The sequence below is a fragment of the Penicillium argentinense genome (genome assembly GCF_028826775.1).
Source record: "Penicillium argentinense strain IBT 30761 chromosome Unknown utg000001l_segment0_segment0, whole genome shotgun sequence".
In the NCBI taxonomy this organism is placed as follows: Eukaryota; Fungi; Ascomycota; class Eurotiomycetes; order Eurotiales; family Aspergillaceae; genus Penicillium; species Penicillium argentinense.
The window spans coordinates 2136693-2157923 of record NW_026622660.1 but is presented as its reverse complement, the minus strand read 5'-3'; the positions used below and the strand labels follow the sequence as shown (position 1 = coordinate 2157923).

The 21231-nt window shown below is 51.8% G+C and overlaps 11 protein-coding genes across 11 annotated transcripts; 5 read left to right on the top strand and 6 right to left on the bottom strand.

Annotated features, from left to right (window-relative positions):
* Positions 1 to 464: 464 nt before the first annotated feature.
* N7532_000749 (ABC transporter ATP-binding protein) lies at positions 465 to 4715 on the top strand (the record flags this gene model as incomplete). The annotated part of the gene is made up of 9 exons (XM_056613253.1): positions 465 to 539; positions 589 to 776; positions 833 to 1489; positions 1546 to 2729; positions 2787 to 2962; positions 3019 to 3548; positions 3610 to 3725; positions 3784 to 3971; positions 4035 to 4715. The coding sequence occupies 9 exons, from the start codon at positions 465 to 467 to the stop codon at positions 4713 to 4715; spliced, it is 3795 nt and encodes a 1264-aa protein (XP_056480477.1).
* A 163-nt stretch (positions 4716 to 4878) lies between these two features.
* Positions 4879 to 9637, bottom strand: N7532_000748 (uncharacterized protein; the record flags this gene model as incomplete). Its single annotated transcript, XM_056613252.1, has 5 exons — positions 4879 to 5203; positions 5251 to 6005; positions 6185 to 7258; positions 8240 to 8636; positions 8745 to 9637. 5 exons carry the CDS (start codon positions 9635 to 9637, stop codon positions 4879 to 4881), a joined length of 3444 nt encoding a protein of 1147 aa, XP_056480476.1.
* A 440-nt stretch (positions 9638 to 10077) lies between these two features.
* On the bottom strand, positions 10078 to 11668 carry N7532_000747 (acetylornithine transaminase; the record flags this gene model as incomplete). The annotated part of the gene is made up of 3 exons (XM_056613251.1): positions 10078 to 11145; positions 11222 to 11461; positions 11534 to 11668. 3 exons carry the CDS (start codon positions 11666 to 11668, stop codon positions 10078 to 10080), a joined length of 1443 nt encoding a protein of 480 aa, XP_056480475.1.
* A 238-nt stretch (positions 11669 to 11906) lies between these two features.
* On the top strand, positions 11907 to 12326 carry N7532_000746 (succinate dehydrogenase assembly factor 4; the record flags this gene model as incomplete). The annotated part of the gene is made up of 1 exon (XM_056613250.1): positions 11907 to 12326. The coding sequence occupies one exon, from the start codon at positions 11907 to 11909 to the stop codon at positions 12324 to 12326; it is 420 nt and encodes a 139-aa protein (XP_056480474.1).
* Positions 12327 to 12610: 284 nt separating this feature from the next.
* On the bottom strand, positions 12611 to 13759 carry N7532_000745 (hydroxymethylglutaryl-CoA lyase; the record flags this gene model as incomplete). Its single annotated transcript, XM_056613249.1, has 2 exons — positions 12611 to 13420; positions 13508 to 13759. 2 exons carry the CDS (start codon positions 13757 to 13759, stop codon positions 12611 to 12613), a joined length of 1062 nt encoding a protein of 353 aa, XP_056480473.1.
* Positions 13760 to 13978: 219 nt separating this feature from the next.
* dph1 (2-(3-amino-3-carboxypropyl)histidine synthase) lies at positions 13979 to 15339 on the top strand (the record flags this gene model as incomplete). Its single annotated transcript, XM_056613248.1, has 2 exons — positions 13979 to 14111; positions 14180 to 15339. The coding sequence occupies 2 exons, from the start codon at positions 13979 to 13981 to the stop codon at positions 15337 to 15339; spliced, it is 1293 nt and encodes a 430-aa protein (XP_056480472.1).
* Positions 15340 to 15445: 106 nt separating this feature from the next.
* Positions 15446 to 16039, bottom strand: N7532_000743 (uncharacterized protein; the record flags this gene model as incomplete). Its single annotated transcript, XM_056613247.1, has 1 exon — positions 15446 to 16039. The coding sequence occupies one exon, from the start codon at positions 16037 to 16039 to the stop codon at positions 15446 to 15448; it is 594 nt and encodes a 197-aa protein (XP_056480471.1).
* A 708-nt stretch (positions 16040 to 16747) lies between these two features.
* On the bottom strand, positions 16748 to 17638 carry N7532_000742 (shikimate dehydrogenase family protein; the record flags this gene model as incomplete). Its single annotated transcript, XM_056613246.1, has 1 exon — positions 16748 to 17638. The coding sequence occupies one exon, from the start codon at positions 17636 to 17638 to the stop codon at positions 16748 to 16750; it is 891 nt and encodes a 296-aa protein (XP_056480470.1).
* A 369-nt stretch (positions 17639 to 18007) lies between these two features.
* N7532_000741 (shikimate dehydrogenase family protein) lies at positions 18008 to 18910 on the top strand (the record flags this gene model as incomplete). The annotated part of the gene is made up of 1 exon (XM_056613245.1): positions 18008 to 18910. The coding sequence occupies one exon, from the start codon at positions 18008 to 18010 to the stop codon at positions 18908 to 18910; it is 903 nt and encodes a 300-aa protein (XP_056480469.1).
* A 369-nt stretch (positions 18911 to 19279) lies between these two features.
* Positions 19280 to 20040, top strand: N7532_000740 (putative pathogenesis associated protein Pep2; the record flags this gene model as incomplete). Its single annotated transcript, XM_056613244.1, has 2 exons — positions 19280 to 19407; positions 19467 to 20040. 2 exons carry the CDS (start codon positions 19280 to 19282, stop codon positions 20038 to 20040), a joined length of 702 nt encoding a protein of 233 aa, XP_056480468.1.
* Positions 20041 to 20170: 130 nt separating this feature from the next.
* Positions 20171 to 21193, bottom strand: N7532_000739 (sugar phosphate isomerase/epimerase family protein; the record flags this gene model as incomplete). The annotated part of the gene is made up of 1 exon (XM_056613243.1): positions 20171 to 21193. The coding sequence occupies one exon, from the start codon at positions 21191 to 21193 to the stop codon at positions 20171 to 20173; it is 1023 nt and encodes a 340-aa protein (XP_056480467.1).
* Between the last annotated feature and the right edge of the window lie 38 nt (positions 21194 to 21231).

The following is a 21231-nucleotide window of genomic DNA, read 5'->3' as shown; positions in this document are numbered from 1 at the left end:
ACTCGGGTATCGAAATAGCCGGCTTGGGTTTGAGGCTGAACGTGCTGAGATAAACTGCAATACTGCATTCAGTTGGGTCGGCGGGACTGATTGGCCACTGGAAAGGGAATGTAGTGCGCACGCAACCAATGAAGCCTCAAGACAAGGCGAATCGCGTCGTGGTGTACATCTGCCTAGACTTCTCGCGGTCCGCGGAGCCCGTCACTCGATCTACCACCAAAAACAGAGCCAGACTCTGGAATCGCTGTAGCTCGCCTCAACCAATACCGGCATGGAGAACAAGAAGGATAAAAGGCCATGGATCGGGTCTCACCAAGAATCATGCTTCTTCTTTCTTCAAAGAGACCTGGCGAGCTCACGAAATTGCCAATAGACCTGACGCAGCATCGGGTTCCATACATGCTTCGATTCAGCAAATATCTTGATTTCAATTTTTCCAGCCCTTCAAAGCCAGCCCTTGCACGATGAGCAATGAGTCAGAAAAACCCTCAGCGGATGAGAGCCCAACTGGAGACTCAGGCGCATTTCATGCCTATTTGGTAAGCACGTGTCCCAATTTTCCAAGATGTTGTCTCTCATATGTGATAGAGGATATTCCGATATGGATCCTCCATCGAGCGTGTCTTGCAGATGATTGCTGCTGCTTGTGCGATGGGCTCTGGAGTCGGGATGGCTATGGTGAACTTGGTATTCGGCCGTTTCATCACTCTGATTATCGACTACGTGTCAGGTGCTTCGACACCTGATGCTTTCCGCAGTCGTGCTGGAATCCTGGGGTAAGATCGAATCTTCTCAGAAACTAGCCTCTGGATGTTGCTGACTTGTGAAACAGTCTTGCGTTCTTCATCATCGGCCTCGGGCGGTTTATCCTCACATACGCATACAGTACGCTCTTCACGTTCGCTGCTTATCGAGTTGCCAGAAATATTCGCCGTGCCTACTTGGAAGCCGGTATCAGACAAGAGGTTGCTTTTTTTGATGGAGGTACTGGTGGATCGATTGCTATGCAGGCTACTTCGAATGGCAAACTTATTCAAGCAGGAGTGTCAGAAAAGTTGGGACTGGTGACACAGGGACTAGCAGCCTTCATCGCGGCATTTATCCTGGCATTCGTGACCCAATGGAAGTTAACCCTTATTTGCTGCTGCATTGCTCCAGCCACGCTTCTGGTGATGGGTATCACTTCCGCCATTGAAGCCAGCATCGAGACCAACATTCTACAGGTCCAGGCCCAGGCTGGGAGCTTTGTGGAGAGCATTCTATCGAGCGCCCGAACAGTGCACGCCTTTGGCCTTCGGGCTATGCTAGTGCATGACTTGGAAAAGTTTTTACAGCATTCACGACAACTGGGCAACAAAAAGAGTCCCCTCTTTGGGTTTCTCTTCTCTGCGGAATACAGTATCATATACGCAGGCTTCGGTTTGTGTTTTTGGCAGGGCGTTAAAATGCTAGCCAGAGGCGAAATCGAACACTCGGGAGACGTTTTCACGTTTGTGCACCGCCCTTACTATCCTCTCAGAAATTGCCTGACTGTTTCTACTACAGTGTGCTTATGTCGGTGATTGTGGCCGCTACAAGCTTGACTTCGATAGCGCCATATCTCATCGACTTCACTCGAGCTGCCACTTCAGCCTCGGAGTTATTCAGACTTATTGATAGAACTTCGGCTATTGACCCTTTCGCTGAATCCGGGGAGCGACCTACCCAAGTCAAAGGCGATATTGAATTCGACCACGTCTCATTCAGCTACCCAACTCGGCCCGGGGTCACTGTGTTGGATGACCTCTCGTTGCGTATCCCTTCTGGAAAGGTGACGGCTCTCGTTGGAGCGAGTGGTTCAGGAAAGAGTACAATTGTCGGATTAATTGAGCGTTGGTACAATCCAATATCAGGAACGGTGAAGCTAGATGGGCAGCCCATCCACCATCTAAACCTTCACTGGCTTCGACAGCAAGTGAGACTTGTTCAACAGGAGCCTGTCTTATACGCTGGAACTGTCTTCGACAACATCTCCAACGGACTGATTGGCACTCAATGGGAGAATGGCTCACAGGAAGTTAAACTGGCCCGAATTGAAGAAGCCGCGAAGATTGCATTCGCCCACGATTTCATCACCAACCTTCCCAATGGCTACGACACGATAATTGGGGAACGAGGTGGTTTGCTGTCTGGTGGCCAGAAACAGCGCATTGCTATCGCTCGAAGCGTTGTCTCGCAACCACGGATTCTACTTCTGGATGAGGCGACCAGTGCGCTTGATCCGCACGCCGAAGAAGTCACTCAACAAGCCCTTGACAATGCTTCGCATGGACGCACAACCATCACAATCGCTCACAAGCTCGCGACAATTCGGAATGCTGATAATATCGTCGTGATGGAAAGAGGTCGCATTGTCGAACAGGGCACACATCGTGCTCTTTTGGAATCAAATGGAGCCTATGCGCGACTGGTGAAGGCACAGGACTTGACCACGACGACAGAGACTGTCAAAAACTCGGATTCTTCGGTCAATTCAGAAGAGGAGATTAGCGAAGTGCCCGCTGAGCTCATGAAATCAACTACAGAATACTCGATATCAACCAAAGGCCACCTGGCGAATCAACTGAACCGCGATGATTTTGACAATTGGAAACGGCTAGGCTTCATCCATACGGTATTTCGACTTCTTAGATCCACCCCGGAACTCAAATGGACTTATGCCATCTTGATTCTGGGGTGCTTAACAGCAGGTAATATATTCGAGGTAATAATTACGCAAGACAATTCATCAAGCTAATACTATCTAGCTGCTTCATATCCTGGACAAACTATTCTGATGTCAAGGTTTATTGAAGTTTTCAAATTCACCGGGGCTAAGATGGAGGACAAAGGGAACTTCTTCGCGCTCATGTTTCTTGTTCTGGGCATTGGCGCTTTTGTTGTTTACTTCGTCGTCGGATGGTCTTCAAACGTCGTTGCTCAGGTTTGGACTCTGCCTTTATCCCCTGATTCCTCTCTCTCTTCCTAACGGTTTCAAAGACGATCAATCAAAAGTACCGCCGACAGATTGTCAATGACATGCTGAGGCAAGATCTGCAATTTTTCGATCGTCCCGAAAACACCACCGGCGCCCTGACAAGCCGCGCAGATTCTTATCCTCAAGCGGTATTTGAGTTGATGGGCTTCACTGTCGCTCTCATAGTTGTTGCAACAACAAGTGTCGTCGCATGCTGTATATTGGCCGTAGTTTACAGCTGGCGGATCGGTGTGGTGATTGTATTTGCGGGACTCCCACCCATGCTCGTGTCAGGCTGGGCTCGAATCCGGATGGAAGCAGCAATGGACGACAAGATATCTAAGCGGTTTTCCTCAAGTGCGTCTATTGCATCGGAGGCTGTTAACTCGATCCGAACGGTATCCTCGTTGGCCCTTGAGAAGACAGTTCTTGAGCGATATACTCAGGAGCTAGACCAAGCTATCGCTTCATCGACCAGGCCTCTACTTATGATAATGCTTCCTTTTGCGTTCACCCAGAGCGTTGAATACAGCTTTCTCGCCTTGGGCTTCTGGTTTGTGCTTCAACTCAACGTTTCACATCTTTCAACCTTAACTAATGTGACTGTGGCATAGGTATGGATGCCGACTGGTCTCCTACGGACAGGTGGAAATGGTTGATTTCTTCGTTGCATTCCTCGGCGTGTTCTTCTCCGGTCAGCAAGCGTCTATTCTTTTTGGATTCTCCAGCAGTAAGGCCCCTCCCCAGACGAGTGAGATATTAATCAAGCTGGCTGACGTTCCCCTCAGGCATGACCAAGGCTACCAATGCTGCCAACTATATATTCTGGCTCGAGGAGCTTGAGCCGACTATCAAGGAAACACCGGAGAATCATGACGTTGGCCCCGAGAACTTATCAACTCTTGCTCTAGAGAGATTGCAATTTTCGTATCCAATGAGACCTCTTGCACGCATCCTGCGTGGCGTCGATCTTCATGTGAGCTTTCCGATGTATTCACTCCTGATGTTGCGGTGCGTATAACTAACACACAATAAATAGATCGAAAAGGGCCAGTTCGTTGCTTTTGTCGGCGCATCCGGCTGCGGAAAGAGCACGATGATTGCCATTCTTGAACGCTTCTACGACCCCGTCACCGGTAGCATAAAGGTCGACTCGAGAACACTCGACAAAATGAACCCATGGCTCTATCGCGACCGTGTCGCTCTCGTACAACAGGAACCAATGCTTTACCCCGGCACGGTCCGCGAAAACGTCTCTATGGGAAAAGCAAGCGAAGACGTATCGATCCCAACGGTTTCAGATTCTGAAATCGAGGCTGCTTGCCGAGCAGCCAACGCTTGGGATTTTATCAGCTCGCTGCCCGATGGACTAGGAACCCTCTGTGGGACCAACGGGACTCAGCTCTCGGGTGGACAGCGGCAACGTATTGCAATCGCACGGGCGCTGCTTCGCAACCCGCGTCTGCTGCTGCTGGATGAAGCCACAAGTGCATTAGATACGCAGTCGGAGCGTATTGTGCAGAAGGCGCTGAATGATGCCGCAGCAGATGGTGATCGCATCACGGTTGCGGTGGCCCATCGGCTGTCAACAGTTCGTCATGCTGATATGATCTGCGTATTTGATGGAGGGAAGATTGTCGAACTAGGAACTCATGAGCAGCTAAGTGCAAGAGATGGGATCTATGCGAAGATGTGTGAGTCCCAAAATCTGGGTACATAGCGAGCACATCCGGTGAATTTCACAGGCTCGGATCACGCTCAGGTAACCACACCTAATTTATACAAGGTCCCGCGGAGATATTCTCAAAATAATAGATTGCTCAATGTATCTAGTTAATTTCTGTTCATCAAACCGTTCGTAAGTCATAATTTGTCCTTTGCCTCTAGGCGCCCGGAGTTTGCGCCCTCTCTCCCAGCCCCATAAGCCCACCGGCAAGCCCATTCATTCGGCGATCCAGCAAGTCCTCTTCACTATCAAGCGAAGCAATACTGCGGCCACGCGGACGAAAAGCAGTAGGACTCTCGGGAGCACTGTTAACTTCATCAGGTGGAAAAGTGTCTTGGTGGCTGGTCATTTCCAGCTGCTTGAGCTTCGCGAGGAAATTGCTTCCACTACCTCCGCTGTTCTCCAGGGAAGAAAGCCCCCAATTCAGTTGAGAGGACCCGAATGATGGCCCGGATTTCATTCGCCGCGCGAATAAATTCGAGCTAGGGGCCGCGTTCTCGTTATGTGTGAGTGGAGTAAGCTTGCTTACGCCCATCTCAAGGGTTTGTCGTCATCCCCAGATGAATCCCCAGTAAAGCTGCGATGATGATGTCCGCCGTGACCGTTTGCAGACCCTTTGCTTCTGGAGGAGCCCTTTGGCTTCTGTGGAGCAGTCTGGTGGGTGGTGTTCTGGAACATTTGTAGGAGGGAGTATTCCGATTCGTGGAGTACGCTTGATGCAAAAATCGATTCAATCTGCCTGGCACTGCGATTGATGAATTTCCACGCGTCTGGGAAAAAGCCGGCCATTTGGATAAACCCATGCGATACCCCTGGAATCAGGGACACTTCGACATGGTCTTTTTCGTTAAATTGGCATTGAGACCGCTCGAGACCAAGATCTTGACGCTCGCGGAAAAGCTGCAGCTTTGCTTGGCGAAGACGACCTGCAAAGATGACTGTATCATCTACGAGTGGGTCTCGCTCTCCCGTCATTATATAAGTCTTTGGAAACCGGGCAAGGAGGGCATCTGGAGCCAGAACAGGCGACAGATAAAAGTCGGTGTTGAAGTCTGGACGATGGTGCGGACCGATATACAGAATGATCATTGCTCGCATCATTTCTGGTGTCAGGATGCGATCGTGGACATAGGAAATCATGGATGAGACAGCGAGACGGGTCTTGAGTGGCTGGACTTGGTCCTCGACAGGAGCTGCCTTTCCATTGAGATCCTCACTATTTTTCAGCTTGTCCTGGAGAGCTTTGGAAGCTTCGGTTGCCACATTCGTTGCCTCCTCTTTTGGCTTTTGCTCTGGTTCAGCAATTTCTGTCAAATTCTCCACTGAATGGCCGGGGAAGTAAATGGCGTGAGCTTGCGATATTGATCTTGCTTCCGCTGAAGAACAATGCTGTTCGTTTGCCGGGTGCTCTTATCTTGGATCAACGACATTTGTTCGTCGGTCATCCAACTTTCAACTCTCACGTTGAGTGCAGGGTATGCCAATACCAGACCATCAGGTCGTGGCAGAACTTCTTCGCCTCTCCATCCTTGAGCCATCGCTGACTGAAGTGCCATCAAAGTCATGCCAACAGCAAGATTACCGCCAGCGCTCTCTCCAGTGACCACGATGCGTGGGCGAGTTGAGCCACTCAGTCCCAGACACCGCCCGTTAGTCGACATTATTGTATGATAGACATCGTAGCACTCGTGTAACGCAAACGGATATGCATATTCCGGTGCCTTTTTGTAATCGACGCTCAGAACCGGGACTTTGAGTTGACCTGCCCAAGACAACAATTTATCCTCGGAGCTTCGAGGGCCCATAGCAACGAAGCCGCCGCCCGGGATATCCATGACGATGCATGTCTGATCACGCAACGCACTCAAAGGACCATCAAAGTACAGCCATGCATTCACGACATCTTTGTGTATGGATTTTTGAGGTCTTGGAATGCGGATCGCGCGAGGCGCGTACCGCGTCAGTCGAGGACGGAGCAAGCTGGCGAGGGCCCACAAGTACGGCGTAGTTGCTTTGTTCCAAGACACACGAAGGTGGTCCAGCGTGAGTGTTCCCCGGACTTTACGTACTTTTTCATCGGCCTGTTCAGCTGCGATCAGATAATACACGGTGAAGACCAACGAAGCGATGTCACGCAACCACTTGGGTTTGATCTTCATCGCGGTCCAAAACCCTGCGTCGAGTCCAGTCGTGATCCATGTCGCGCGGAAAAAGGATCTCGAATATAGATTGGCTAGTGGTTCGGGACACTCGAGACCGACGATTTTCGCAAAGTTGCGGCTGACGTAGAGCCAAAGAAAGATGATCACCGTTGTTTGCCAAGTCGTCAATTTGCCACTAAAATGCGAAGAGATGGATCGAATAAAAGGGGGGCCATGTTTGTTGGCTCTGCAAGATAATTTTGCCTTGTTAGCTAAAAACCCGGAGTTGTGGGGGAGGATCAGCGATTTACCGAAGTAGATAAACCGACCAAAACGAGACGACTGCGAAGACCTGAATTTTTCGAAATCGAGTCGACGGTCTACCCAGGACGTGGTCTGTTGGATGAATTTATTAGTAAAGACCCAATTGCATGCCAGCATCCCTGAAGTGGTGGGTAGTACCTATCATTTCCACCCCCGTTGGGCGTTGCCGCGGTGTAAATGTCGGGATGGCGATCTCTGTGCGACGTGCGAATCTCGATGAAAAGCGATAAGCTATCCCACTGCATCAAATGTTTCCTAACAAGCAGATGACACCAAACAGCAGCAGGAACAGTGGAAGAGAGAAAGCGGGAGGCCTCGTCTGTTCTTTCATCTTCACATGTCGAGGGTCCCCCACATCACATGCCAGTGACGCCATCAGCTGACGGGGGCTGCCTGACGCGCTAGGCAGCATTTCGGACGTTCAGTATATTGCTATCCAATTGTTTTTTCAATACACGACCAGGATCAACAGCATTATGATCAAATTTTGCAGCAGAGATATACCATTTGGGCTAGTCCTGGTGTTGGTGGAGACAGCGCGGTTGATGCCGCATGTCAACCATTCCACGCCAGCAGGCGGAACTGTTTCACAAGTCTTTTTTATGTGGTTTTCGACATGAAGTCTTTGAAGGTAGCATGGCAGCCCTTGCAGTTATAGACATGCATTTCTTCGTGCTGGTACTTCAAAGCTTCGGTCGCTGACAAGGCGTGGCTTGCATGCAGCATGCAGGGGTCATCTGACCTCCCACCCACGTGGGTCAAACCGGCATTTCGCGAATTGTCAGCACGGCGTTTCCCATATTGAACTGTGCAGGCAGAAGATTTTGACCCAGAGAGGGTGATTGTAGTCAAAAATATAGCATGATCGATTCTGTTCCGCTAAACAATCAATTGACATCACATGAATTTATAAGTCATTTCTAAAGCCATCCGGTGCAAGTATCAAACTTGCCGACAGTACTCTCGCCCATGTATTAGCTGGAATCTGCACAGCAAGACCTCCCACGGCATACTCAATATTCCAGCAATACAGATTCCAGCCGAGTCACTGACCGTCGTCGCGCCAAGAGAGAACTCGCGTTCCTCCTCCGGCACGCGATCGCTGATCTCCGCAAAGGTGTTGACATAGACCAGCCCGCCTAAGAGGCCCTCCCAGAAGATAATAGCAAAAACGATGTAGACGTTAGGGATGTAGTTGAACAAGGAATGGGTGGTCAGGACCGCCAAGTTCAACACCTGCAGCAAGGCAGGCAAGTAGAGGTTATGGATGCGGAAGAAGGGAGTCGAAGAGCGCGAGATGAAGACGCCCGATTGGTAGATTGCGTTGTAGGCCGGGTAGAAGGCTCGGAAGCTTTTGAATGGGGTCGTGTATAGTGGGAAGAGCAGCGTAGGGCAGACACCCTGGTTGATGACATACTCAGAGACGAAGACCAGCAAAAGGGGTACCATGCTAGAAGAACATGTTAGAATTTCATATAAGTCAAAAAGAAAGGCTGGACTTACAAGGGAAAAAAAAAGCTTCCCAAGTCGGCGCAGGTTCATCCGCGTACGTTCCCACAGAGTTGTGTGTTCACGGGCGAGCACCGACTTGGGGTTATCATGGTTAACAGATACACCCAGAAGCCCTTCCTCCTCCCCGCCATCTTCGTGCCTGTCTATATCCATGTGGTCTTCATTAGGGTGTTCGCCGCGTTCGACGGCATAATAACCATCGGTAGCTGCGTTGGGCGATTGTAATGGCGCTCTGGGCAAGATAATGAAGAATGCCAGGGCCATGACAGCCGGCAACAAGGCAGAGGCGAAGAGAGTCGCATGGACGGAAACATTCATAACCGAAGTCGCAAAGGCATATGCGCCAGCCCCGACTAAGCCCGCCGCACCCGTACCACTCCCCCACGAGGCCAGACTGAACGGGCCGTAGAAATGCGTCAATCCGACAAAGCTCAGCTCACCTCCGCCGGCCGAGAAGCTGGCCAGTACGATTCCCGCAATTTTCGACGAGATCGTGCCTCCGTTTGTATAACTCGGGCTCACGGCCACGACCAGCATACCGACGGCGGAGAGAAAGACGAAGACCAGGACCCGGATCGAGTACGGCACGAGGTGGATGAAGTACGGAGCAATCAGCTTGGTCGCAAAGGCCGGAATAATATCCGCAAGCAGGACGAGACCTTTAGGAATATCGGGACCGACGAGGTCCAGCGCCGCCGAGAGGAGGATCACGTAGAGGACATTATTGATAAGGCCTGCCTGGTTTAGCGGAGGTTCGCAGCCCATATCGTTCGCTCCGAAGGCATACGCACCGAACAGCCAGAAGGCGATACAGACTCGCGGATCTGCTCCGTCGAAGACTGCCTTGAACCGGTCGCATAGGCGAGTCCACCGTGACGGTGCCAGATTTGCTTCGCGGTCAGTGAGCAGAGCGTCCTGGAGGGACGCGGGGCGAGGCATTTGCGGCAGGCGGTCGCGTGAGGGTAGAAACTACGAAGAAGTTCATGCAAAGTGAAACGACACCTGGGGGCAAATCTCTCGGGTTAGTCTGGCAACGGGGCCATGGGCGCGGTGTTTATCATATCTGATTCAGGGAGGTGGAGGTGGAGGGTTGGCTCCACAGTCGTTTGATCCACTGCCAAGAACGGCAAACGCGTGTCGTCGGCAGTTGGGCCTCGTATTGTACTCGTACGCAACATGACTACACTATACGTAGGATATTTTCACCAAAACAGTGCGGTCGCTTCTGTGGATCTTAACTGCTCTATATGCAGACTACATGCAACGCAATATCAAACCCCGAAAAAAAGACGTGGAGGCTTGGCCCGCCGTCAAAGCCGACAAAAAAGGGTATATGTCAAACACGTATCGTAGACGGCATTGAGATCAGCGCCAAAAACTTAAGACTTGGCCACGACGGAATCCAGAGCCTGCTCCAGAATGTTCAGACCGAGTTTGATCTGGTCCTCGGTGATGGTTAGAGGAGGCACAAAGCGGATGCAACCATCGCCGGCGGTGATGATCAGCAGTCCACGCTCACGCGCAGCGGTGATGATATCACCAGCCTTGGGGGCGACAGCCGGAGTAAGCTGGAGACCCAGGATCAACCCGCGACCGCGCACTTCCTGGATTGCCTCAGGGTACTTCTTCTTCAGAGAGTCGAAGCCAGAAACAAAGATGGCCGACTTGTCCTTGACAGCACTCTGGAGCTCGGGGTCGGCCAGGCGAGCCACGATGTGATAGGCGACGCGGCAGGCCAGCGGGTTACCACCGAATGTAGTGCCATGATCGCCGGTCTTGATGTGCTCTCCGACAGTCTTGTTGGAGACAATGGTGGCACCGATGGGGATACCGTTACCCAGCGCCTTAGCGGAGGTCAAGATATCGGGGTGGGCAGCCTTGCCGGAGGTCGGGGCAAGGGAAGGGTGGCCGTGAGCCCAGAGAGTACCGGTACGGGCCAGACCGCACTGGATCTCGTCGAAGATCAGGACCGCGCCGACCTCGTCGCAACGCTTGCGCAGAGCCACTAGGAACTCGGGGGTAGCGACATTAACACCACCCTCGCCCTGGATGGGCTCAACGATCACACCGCAGGTCTTGTCGGTGATAAGAGTCTGAATCTGCTCGACGTCGTTGTAGTTGCCGTACTTGAACCCGGGGATCATGGGCGAGAAGGGAGTCTGGTACTTGGGGTTCGGGGTCGCGGACAAGGCGCCCATAGTGCGGCCGTGGAAGGAGTTGTGAAAGGAGACGAGTTCGTGCTTTGCGCCAGAGGGTTCCAGAGTACGGCCGACCTTGCGAGCGAACTTAATGGCCGCCTCGTTGGCTTCCGTGCCGGAGTTGGAGATGAAGACCTGGGAGGCATCACGCATAGCACCGGACTCGCGGGTGAGGTTGATCAGCAACTGGCTGAGAGCGCCAGTCCAGGGGTTGTGGTAGAGGTTGGAGGCGTGAATAAGGGTCTCGGCCTAAGTGTAAAGCCAAGCAAGATCTGATCAGCAATGGTTCAGGGTCAAGCGTCATGACTCATGTTCGAATGCGCACCTGTTCCGCGACAATCTTGGCGATCTCGGGATCACAGTGACCAAGAGAGTTGACAGCAATACCAGCAGTCAGGTCCAGGTAGCGACGGTTCTCCATATCCCACAGGTAGCAGCCTTGTCCCTTCATCATCATCGGAGCCGGGCGAACGTAGGTCGGTACCATGAACGGAGCACGCTCGTTGATGAACTTGACGGTCAGCGAGTCAGACGAGGGGTCAGGGTTAGGCAAAGAGGCCTCCTTCTGTCGCAGAGTTAGAAGTGCTGTTCTGTAAAGAGCTATACACAACCCTGGGGGCACAATGGCTCATAATACCTTTGCGTGAGACTTGACATCCTGAGCGCTGGCAGCGTTGGTAGCCGCAAATCGACGCTGCAATGGAGACTCGACCGAGGCAACCAATTTGGAGGCGCGAGGCAGGCGGCGCGCGGCCACACGGAGAGTAGACATGGCCAGGGGATCTTTCGTGAATTGGCCTGGTAAATCAATGGCCGGGAGGAAGAAGATCGAGGAGACCGAGTCATCGCGGTTCCGAAGCAAAAAAAGGCGATATCGGGCTCGGCGACCGGCCGGCATTAGTCACGCTCGATCGGCGCCACTGCCGCCAACAACCCGCGAGGTCGGGAAGACTCTCTGCTCTTGCTCATTTGCAGACAAATCCCTCGGTCGCATCTCCCAAATATTCAGCATGTCTTCCCTCACCATGCGCCGCGCGTTTCCCCTTCCCTCTGCGAGCCGGCTCGTCGTCCGTCCCCTCACTACGACCCGAATCCTCCGCAGCCCCGAAGACGGCAAGCCTTCCTTTGGCTTCAAGAGCGGTCCCGCTCCCCCTCGTCTCCCAAAAGAAGAACAAGAGATCTTTGAAGAGCTTCAGCGCCGGTCGACGGGTGCGTTCAGCACACCTCAGGTCAATCAGTCACCTCAGGCCGAGATCAAGGTCAACGGCAACGGCGAAGAGCTGCACCCGGATGCGCCGCAGGGTATGAAGCCTGAGTTCGACGGCGATAAGAATCCTAAGACAGGAGAAGTTGGTGGCCCGAAGAACGAGCCGCTGCGATGGGGATCCGGAGGAGACTGGAGCTATGGTGGCCGGGTGACTGACTTCTAAGTGATCGGAAGTCATGAATTATACCACAACTTTGCATATGGCTGGCGTTGATATCTCTTTGGCCCGCCCATGGCTGACAGAGCTCGGCTTATAATGAAATGCTCACAATGTATATATACTGGGTTTAATTGATGAATAAAAGCGCCCACGTGCGTTTCTCATTGGTGCCATGATAAGGAAGCCCGTCCTTCACACTTGAAAGTATTTGCCATGATGGATAAAACAAACGGCTATCGAAAACATTGTGTTTGAGTGGGGTCCATACCCTCATTACCTTGGGGTATCTACGACAGCCGGCTCAGGGTCGCCTTGCCGGCACGGCTGTCGTTAGATCGTCCCAGCTCTCCACTGATCCACGACCCGATCCGTGACATCTCCTCCAAACTAATACCGGTATGCATTCCGAGGCTGTGGATGGTGTGGATAAGGTCTTCCGTCGAGACATTGCCCGTAGCGCCCTTGGAGTAGGGGCATCCACCCAATCCTCCAACGCTGCTGTCAAAGATCCGAACGCCATGCTCCAATCCGACAATTGTGTTCACCAACGCCTGTCCGTAGGTGTCGTGGAAATGCAGTGCCAAATCAGTGTTGGCGATACCAGCCGCCTTGAGTGCTTGGAGAAGCTCCATCGTGCGCGGTGCCGTTCCCATGCCCGTGGTATCAGCCACCGAAACCTCGTCGGCACCCATCTCCAGCAGAGTCGCTGTAATTTCCGCTACCTTGGATGGGCTGACCTCGGGTCCTTCATAGGGGCAACCAAGAGCAACCGAAACATACCCACGAACCCGAATATCCTTGGTCTTAGCCAATGCAACGATCGGCTTAATGCGCTCCAGTGATTCAGCAATCGTACAGTTGGTATTAGCCTTGGAGAAAGCCTCGGTGGCGGCCGCAAAAAGAGAAACCTCGGTAGTTGTAGCAGCCTTCGACTCCGAACCGGGCGAGTCGGCCGGAACCCCCGTGCTGTCCATGATTTTCACGAGGTTCTCGAGCCCCTTGATGTTGGGGACAAGATAGTTGTATGCAATTTTAGTGTTCTGAGATGGAGGAGGTGATGTAAAAAGATGCTCGCAGATCTCAGCTGTGCTTGCCATCTGTCATAGTGATTGGGGGGTAAAGTCAGTGATCCTATTCCCACCGGCAGACATCATCATGCCATTAAGATGCGTAGAGAAGCATACCTGTGGTACCCATTTCGCCGGGACAAACGAGCCCGCTTCGATAGTGGTTACGCCAGTCTTCGCCAGTCTCTGAATCAAGTCCAGCTTTGTCTCTTTCGAAATTGCCTTTTTTTCATTCTGCAGGCCATCGCGAGGACCGACCTCGACAATGCGAACATGATCCGAGGCTAACCGCGACTCGGTCGCAAAGCGGCGTGTGGACACAGGGGCCCGAAGGGCAGAGAGCAGACGCAGACGGGATCGAGAGGCCATCGTGGCAAATCAGTCACCTTGACTGGCAGGAAACCAGCAAGAATCGGATCATTCAATAGATGGCAGAAGCTCGGGGGCAAGAAGGAAGAAGGAGGGGAGCTCGGGACTCCAAAAGATGCGGAGAGCACCTTACTATTTCGGGACTAGCGTGGTTCGCCCCACCGGCGAAAAAAGATCAACCCGCGCGGGGCCTGTGATCAATTCAATCATCCCACCACCATGGAGGACACCACCACCCAGGGCAGTCCGCTGCGACAGCCCAAGAAGCGGTTTGTCGGGCGACGCACGGCCGACGCCCAGGCACAAAAGGAAGGCTCCCAAGCAGATGTCGAGTCCACGACCGTCCAGCGAGGTATGCAGGATTTGCAGACATATATCTCGTCCACAGCATAAACTCATCATGGAAATTATTACGAATAGCTACTCCGAGACGGACGCCTCGAACCCTGAACCAGGTCCCGCCGGAAATTTTGAACGATCCAGAAATCCAAGCGGCCATTGAATTGCTGCCTAAGAACTACTCCTTCGAGATCCCCAAAACCATCCACCGCGTGCGGACGTCCGGAGCCAAGCGAGTCGCCCTGCAGTTCCCTGAGGGTCTGTTGATCTTTGCGACAACTATCTCCGACATCTTGACACAGTTCTGCCCCGGAATCGAAACGTTGATCATGGGCGATGTCACCTACGGCGCCTGCTGCATCGACGATTATACCGCACGAGCCCTTGGTTGCGACCTCTTGGTCCACTATGCCCACAGCTGCTTGATCCCCGTCGATGTGACCAAGATCAAGACTCTTTATATATTCGTTGACATCAGTATCGATACTGGTCACCTTATCGCGACCCTCGAGCGCAACTTCCGGCCCGGGCAGACTGTTGCTACAGTGGGAACGATTCAATTCAACGCCACTCTGCATGGTCTCAAGCCTGTCTTGGAGCGTGTGGGTTTCAAGGTTGTTGTCCCCCAGATAATGCCTCTCTCCAAGGGGGAAATTCTGGGCTGCACATCCCCCCAGCTCTCGGAAAACGAGATTGATGTGATTCTTTATCTTGGTGATGGTCGTTTCCACCTTGAATCTGCCATGATCCACAACCCCACCATCCCTGCATACCGTTACGACCCTTACTCGCGTACCCTCACTCGCGAATCTTATGACCACCAGGAGATGCACACTATTCGACGCGACGCGATCAACACAGCCAAGTCTGCTCGCAAATGGGGCATCATCCTGGGCTCGCTCGGTCGCCAAGGCAACTCCAACACGATGGCCATGATTGAGCGCCATCTTGCCGAGCGAGGTATTCCCGTTGTCAATCTTCTACTGAGTGAGATTTTCCCGGGCAAGTTGGCGTCGATGTCGGATGTCGAGTGCTGGGTACAGATTGCCTGCCCACGCCTGAGTATCGATTGGGGCTATGCCTTCCCGCGCCCGTTGCTGACGCCCTACGAGGCACTCATTGCTCTGGGTGTCCGTGAGAACTGGGACCAGGCCAACAAAGGAGTCTACCCGATGGACTTTTATGCCAAGGAAGGACTCGGTCGAACGAAACCCGAGCAAGCAGTGCGTGGTGCTGCTTGATTTGGATGCGAAGGACAATATTACATATACCCCGGAATAGAGCCCAGCAGGTCTGGCCAATTGAAAAATACAAGACATACAATTTATTCACGATCACATTTTATGATCACAGCTTTAGTTCTGCGGCGCACTTCTCGATAATGCCAGTGACTGCTTTCCTCGCTTCATCCACGTTGAGATTTTCGATTGAGAGCTCCGTCCAAAGCACTTCTTGAGCCACACCTTGCCAGATCATGACTTCAGTACCATACAGGACGTTCCAGCCCATCTCATGGCAGCGGCTAAAGAAATAGGTGTCAGGAGCGGGATGATAGCTCATCTCAAGAACAAATCCCTTCTCGATACTTGTGAGGAAGACTTCAGTAATTTCCCTTACCTTTTCTCCGGGTTCCTTCGGGGGTATATCAGGCACGGTACCGACAACCAGAACCGGTGGCTCCAAAATTGCGGCTTCTGCAGCCGACGGAACGAACACCAGTTCACCGTTCAATCCGACGTCGATGAACGAAGCTATGATATCTCGAATCTCACTCTCCTCTCGTTTGACCATACATATTCTGTTGACCCCCATCCACTTCCAGAGAGCGTAAACCGCAGGTCTACAGGCACCGCCGCCTCCAATCACGAAGGCAGGTCTCCCAGTCGAGCGCTCCAGGATACCAGGGTAGTTTCGCAGGAGAATCGCGGAGACCAATAGCATCGGTATATGTGCCAATCAATATATCGGGAGTTTCCATCCGCCGACTTGCGTTGAAAGACCGTGTTGATGGCCCCATAGGGCGACTTTATGAGGCATAGTGATGGCACGTCCGATCACTTCAGACTTTTTAAGGCCGGAAGAAAACCCGAGGTATCCTTTGTCTCCAACAATGAAATTGACCACGGCAAACGGGCACCGTTAATAATCTTTCCATGGAGTAGCGGTGCCAGAGAATGATGAATGGGATAGCCGATGAGGAAGATGCTTCGTTTGGACTTGCTATCATTCGAGTTTTTAAGAGAAGATCCGAATTTAAAAGATTGTGCGAGAATGTCATCCAATGTGGTCACCGAGATATGGAGGGGAACTGATTTGGCAAGTCGTGCTCGCAATCTCAATCGGTGGCGATTCTCGAAATGGAAGGAGCACTTGCGATACGAGAATAGCGGAATATATATCTAACAGTAGTTTTCAGTATCCAAGGCGATCGACAGGCTGTCTACGCATATCGTGTTATGCCACGTAAGCGCCCAGCCTGGGTCAGGCATCGGCTAAGAACAGGGCCGACACAATTCGGCCGACGTGCAAAGCAACCTTGGGAACTAATGGACGAAAGAGGCAGCTTCGATACGCCGTGGGAAAAGCGAAACCTAGGTCAAAGCCTTCGTCGCTTATGATCATTCAAATTCTGAGTAAATGCTCGACTATCTATAGGATCCCGCCGTTCTCCTTCCTTGCCTTCTCTCGCTCATGTTCAGCAATGGCCTCCATCATCCTCTCTTTGGGTGGTTCACGGCCAGTCCAAAGCCTGAATTGGTCAAAAGCCTGGGCGAGAAGCACCTCCACGCCAGTCACAGTCTGCCAACCTTCGTGTCGTTGAGCAACGGTCAGGAGTGGCGTTTGTCTTGGCTTGTAGGCCATCTCGATGCAAAGACCACGAGGCCCGAAGATCGAGCTGAATTGATCTTCCGTCGTCACATATGCTGGAACAGTTCCAATAATAACTTCAGGCATGCGAGGTATCTCTTTCAGGCTTGGAAGGATGATGAGTTCAAATGCCGATTGGAAATCCTTTTTCACTACCTCGGCCCTGGAAGCTGTCCGGTTGACAATATAGATGCTTTGAATGCCTGCCCGGTGCATGGCATACACTGCAGCTCTGGATGCACCTCCGGCACCGATGACCAACCCGACGCTCGGCTGCTGGTTTGTCTTGGTCGAGTGGTTGACAATGATACTGTGCAGGCCTGACCAGTCGGTGTTGTCACCAGTGATTGTGCGATTCCTGTCATCTCCCTCAACCACTAGTGTGTTTATCGCTCCAATCAATTTGGCCGTGTCGGTCTGGTCGGTGCAGAACTTGTGCACTTGCAGCTTATGAGGCATTGTCACACTCCCGCCGCCAAACTTATCGTCGAGAATGAGGTCGGCTACATCATCGATGCTTGGTGATTCGCGAATGTCATAGACGTGTGGAAGATAATAGTGTTTGAAACCCGCGTTGTGGATGGTCGGCGAAATGCTGAACGAGATACCACTGCCGAAGATGTGGAAGTTCTTGGGCGAGCTGGTGCCAGTCGAAGTTGTTTGCGATGCCATCACAGAGACTCCTTTTTCTTGATGTCGTATACGAATTCAAGAAATGACTGAAAAAGCAAAATTCAGCAATATTTCGTCAAAAGCTGGGAATTCATGTGTCGGCGTAGTATCACTTCGGACCGATCTAAATAATGCTCCCGGCTTCGGATATGAACTTTACCTTATTCTGACTGGACCTCGGACGGGAACTCGAATCACTGCACAGCTCCCTCCAGACAGGATATGAGCAACACCGCCTTCGAAGCAAAGTGGCGACTTATGAAGAAGCCACCTGAGAAAATTACACTCAGAAGTATCAAAATTTCCCATCAGCCTTCTCTCACAAAAACGTCTTAGCGGATCCCAGCAACCATGTTGAAGCAAGACAAAATGTCCCTCCACCTCGTCGGAATTGGTGTCACGCACTCAATTGCTCCAAACATGCACAACTATATTGCCAACTCACTCGGACTGTCCTGGGAATTTTATGCGACAGAGTGCCCGACAACGGAGGAGCTGGTCAAACTAGCCAAAGACCCTACCACGGCCGGGCTTGTTGTCACAATGCCCTACAAAAGCTCAATTTTACAACATCTCGACGAGAAAGACGAGCTCGTCTCGGCCGTTGGGGCCTGCAACAATGTCTACTACAAGAATGGAAGTCCTAGACAAATTTGCGGTACCAATACTGACTGGAGGGGAATCCACGGATGTCTCCTCGAGAAGGGGAGGAGAAGAGAGAGGCCGTCTTCGACAAGAACCGCACCGGCGCTGGTCATTGGAGCTGGCGGTGCAAGCCGTGCTGCAATATATGCTCTTACTGAGCACCTTCACAGTCCCTCGATTTACATATTGAACCGGGACGACGACGAGGTGGTGAACCTCATTCGAGACTCAGAAAATCTCCCGACGATCCCAAAAATTGTCCATATCAAGACATTGGATCAGGCAGAAAAGCTCCTTGACCCTTACTATGTCGTTGGTACCGTGCCCGACCTCGAGCCCAAGACCGAGTCCGAGCTCATGGTAGCGTCCATTATGAAACACTTCCTTTCTCGACCGAAGAAAGGCGTGCTTCTTGATATGTGCTTCAAGCCCAGAAGAACTCGGCTAATCAAGTTGGCGGAAGGCTTGGGATGGCCCTGCGTTGAGGGAACACATGTCATCGGGTATCAAATCGAGGAGCAATGGCGTTTGTGGGCTGGGGAGGATCTTTGTCGCAAATTGGACCGAGAGGGTGCATGGAAGGTGCTGTTGAAATCTGCGGAGGAAAGCAAGGGTATCAACTTTTAGAGATGTTGGATTCTAGAGAGCAATCCCTGGAATTGTGATTCTCTGAGCATCATCGGTTTCTGATTCCTATAGGTACTGGAGTATAATATTGCTCCTTATATTTCAATGTCCTTTGAAATTACCACTTTGCAAAAGTATTCACAAGGAAATTAAGATCAGCAAGATTTAATCCACGATTTGTAGTCAACTTGTGTCCCACTGGCGAGGGCGAAGGCAGGTAGATGCTTCTTCGGCAATGAACTTTGCCGATGCCGGACAATCCGATCGTCGGATAACCCAACTGACCCCTCACCACCATATATCAGCCATGATTTCATGTTCCCCAACCACCGAGTCGAGGGTTACAGAAAGATAATTGAGGAAAGCACAATGGTCGATCTACACTCTCTGCCCGAGGGCACTTGGCCCGCACACGCAATCCGCAACAATGGACCTAATAATCTCGTGCTCGAGAGAGCCAAGCTACGCGAACTTGCGGAAGGATGGCCTTGTTACCGGTATGTGATATCCCGGGGTCGTTTAGTGACATGAGCTCCATGCTAAATCTTTTGACTAGTGACGCTTGCGAGTGGGAAAACTTCGAGTCCATTTTCCATGAAGATGCTCATGTATACACCACCTGGTCCGGCCGCGTCCATTACAAAGACTTCATGGCAGCATCAAAAGCCGGCATGGACAAAGAGGCTTTCATAATGCACCGCTGTCACGGCGTGACAACCGATATCACACCAGATGCGACTCGCGCTGTTACCAAAATGAAGGCCACCATCACTCAGCGTTTTAATATCGATGACTGCGAAGTTGATGCCGAAGCGGATTGCCGATTCTGCTTCTTCTTTGAAAAGGTAGACGGACACTGGGGTGCTCGCTTCGTTCGACACTGGTATGAGAAAGATAAACTTCTGCCTGTGAACCCCAACAAGATTCCGAAAATCGACGAGCACAAGCTCAACTCGTACCCTGAGGGATACAAGTGCCTCGCGTATTGCCAAGAGCTCACCATGGGTGTTTGTGTACTCAAGGACATGCCTGGGCATAGAAGACATGTCGAAACTGCGTCCGGCGAAAAGCATGATCTATTATACCGATTGGCGAAGGTCTGGCTGGATGGGAAGAAGATTGATGTATAGATAGTTCGAGAGTTCGGTGATGCTTAGGCAATCCAGGTTTTCCGGAGTAGATATTTCGAAACGGATTCACTGTCGACAGTGCATCGCGACGATGTTAAAGCTAAAAATGCGAAACATAATATATTCCTGTTTAATCAAGACCAAATCTGCTTCTAAACTTCTTCCATGCCTCAATACCCCTCTCCGCATGCTGATCAGGGACATTCTTTCCTTCCTCTGACATGGTCCTCGAGAACAGTTCCATGGAGACGTATCCCTTATACCCCAGACCGGATATAATGGCCTTAGCGACATCCTCCACTGGCAAGTAGGCTCCACGATCCTCCTCGTACATGAAAGTTCTTGCGTTCCGCGACCAATTCATCCGTGCTGGCTGACCATCCACATGGAACGGATGACCAGCAACCAGAGGCGACTCTATACGTTCCGCATCAACAACTTGAATATAGAAGACCTTTGAAAGATCCACTTCTTCTACAAGTTTCTTCATCGAGGCCTCGAGATCCGCATCCGCATTCGGTGTCTTCCCCGTCGGCGAAGCTGGATCCGCCCATACACGACCAGCGATATTGAAAGTATCAAGACACATGCCCAAGTTGGGTCGGTCAACACGTTTGACAACATCCCACAACTTCTCCCATGTATCGACATGCGTGCTCCAGCAGAGGTTTTCATAAGCCAGCCGGATTGGTGGACTCGCTGCCGCAGCCATGTCTGCGACTTCGCGCAAGTCGGCTGCGATAACATCAAAATCATCCGTCAGCTGCTTGGCCGGTAGGAAGTTGGCGGGGATTTGGATGGTGTTCGTTTCAAGTGTCTTCGCGATCCTCAACCAGAATTTCATCTTCTCGAGCAAACGCGCATGTTGTTCTCTGTCCTTTAGACCATCGTAGAACAAAAACGGCTGGAGGCCGATAATTTCAAGTCCCTGGCGCTGGCACAGGTCGAAGACATGTTCAGCCGCTTGCAAAATATGCTCGGGGCTCGGAGAGTCATTTTTGGAGATCTGACGAGCGGCATAGTCTAGATCTTCGTAGAAGATCTCGATACCCTTGAATCCCGCTTTCGCAGCTTGCTCGATTTTGTAGTTGAGGTCGTGCAACCAAGCACGCCCGAGGGACGCACTCATGATAGCTGGCATGTAGCGACTCATATTGACTTGATGGCAATTATTTTTTCGGAGAGAAATGC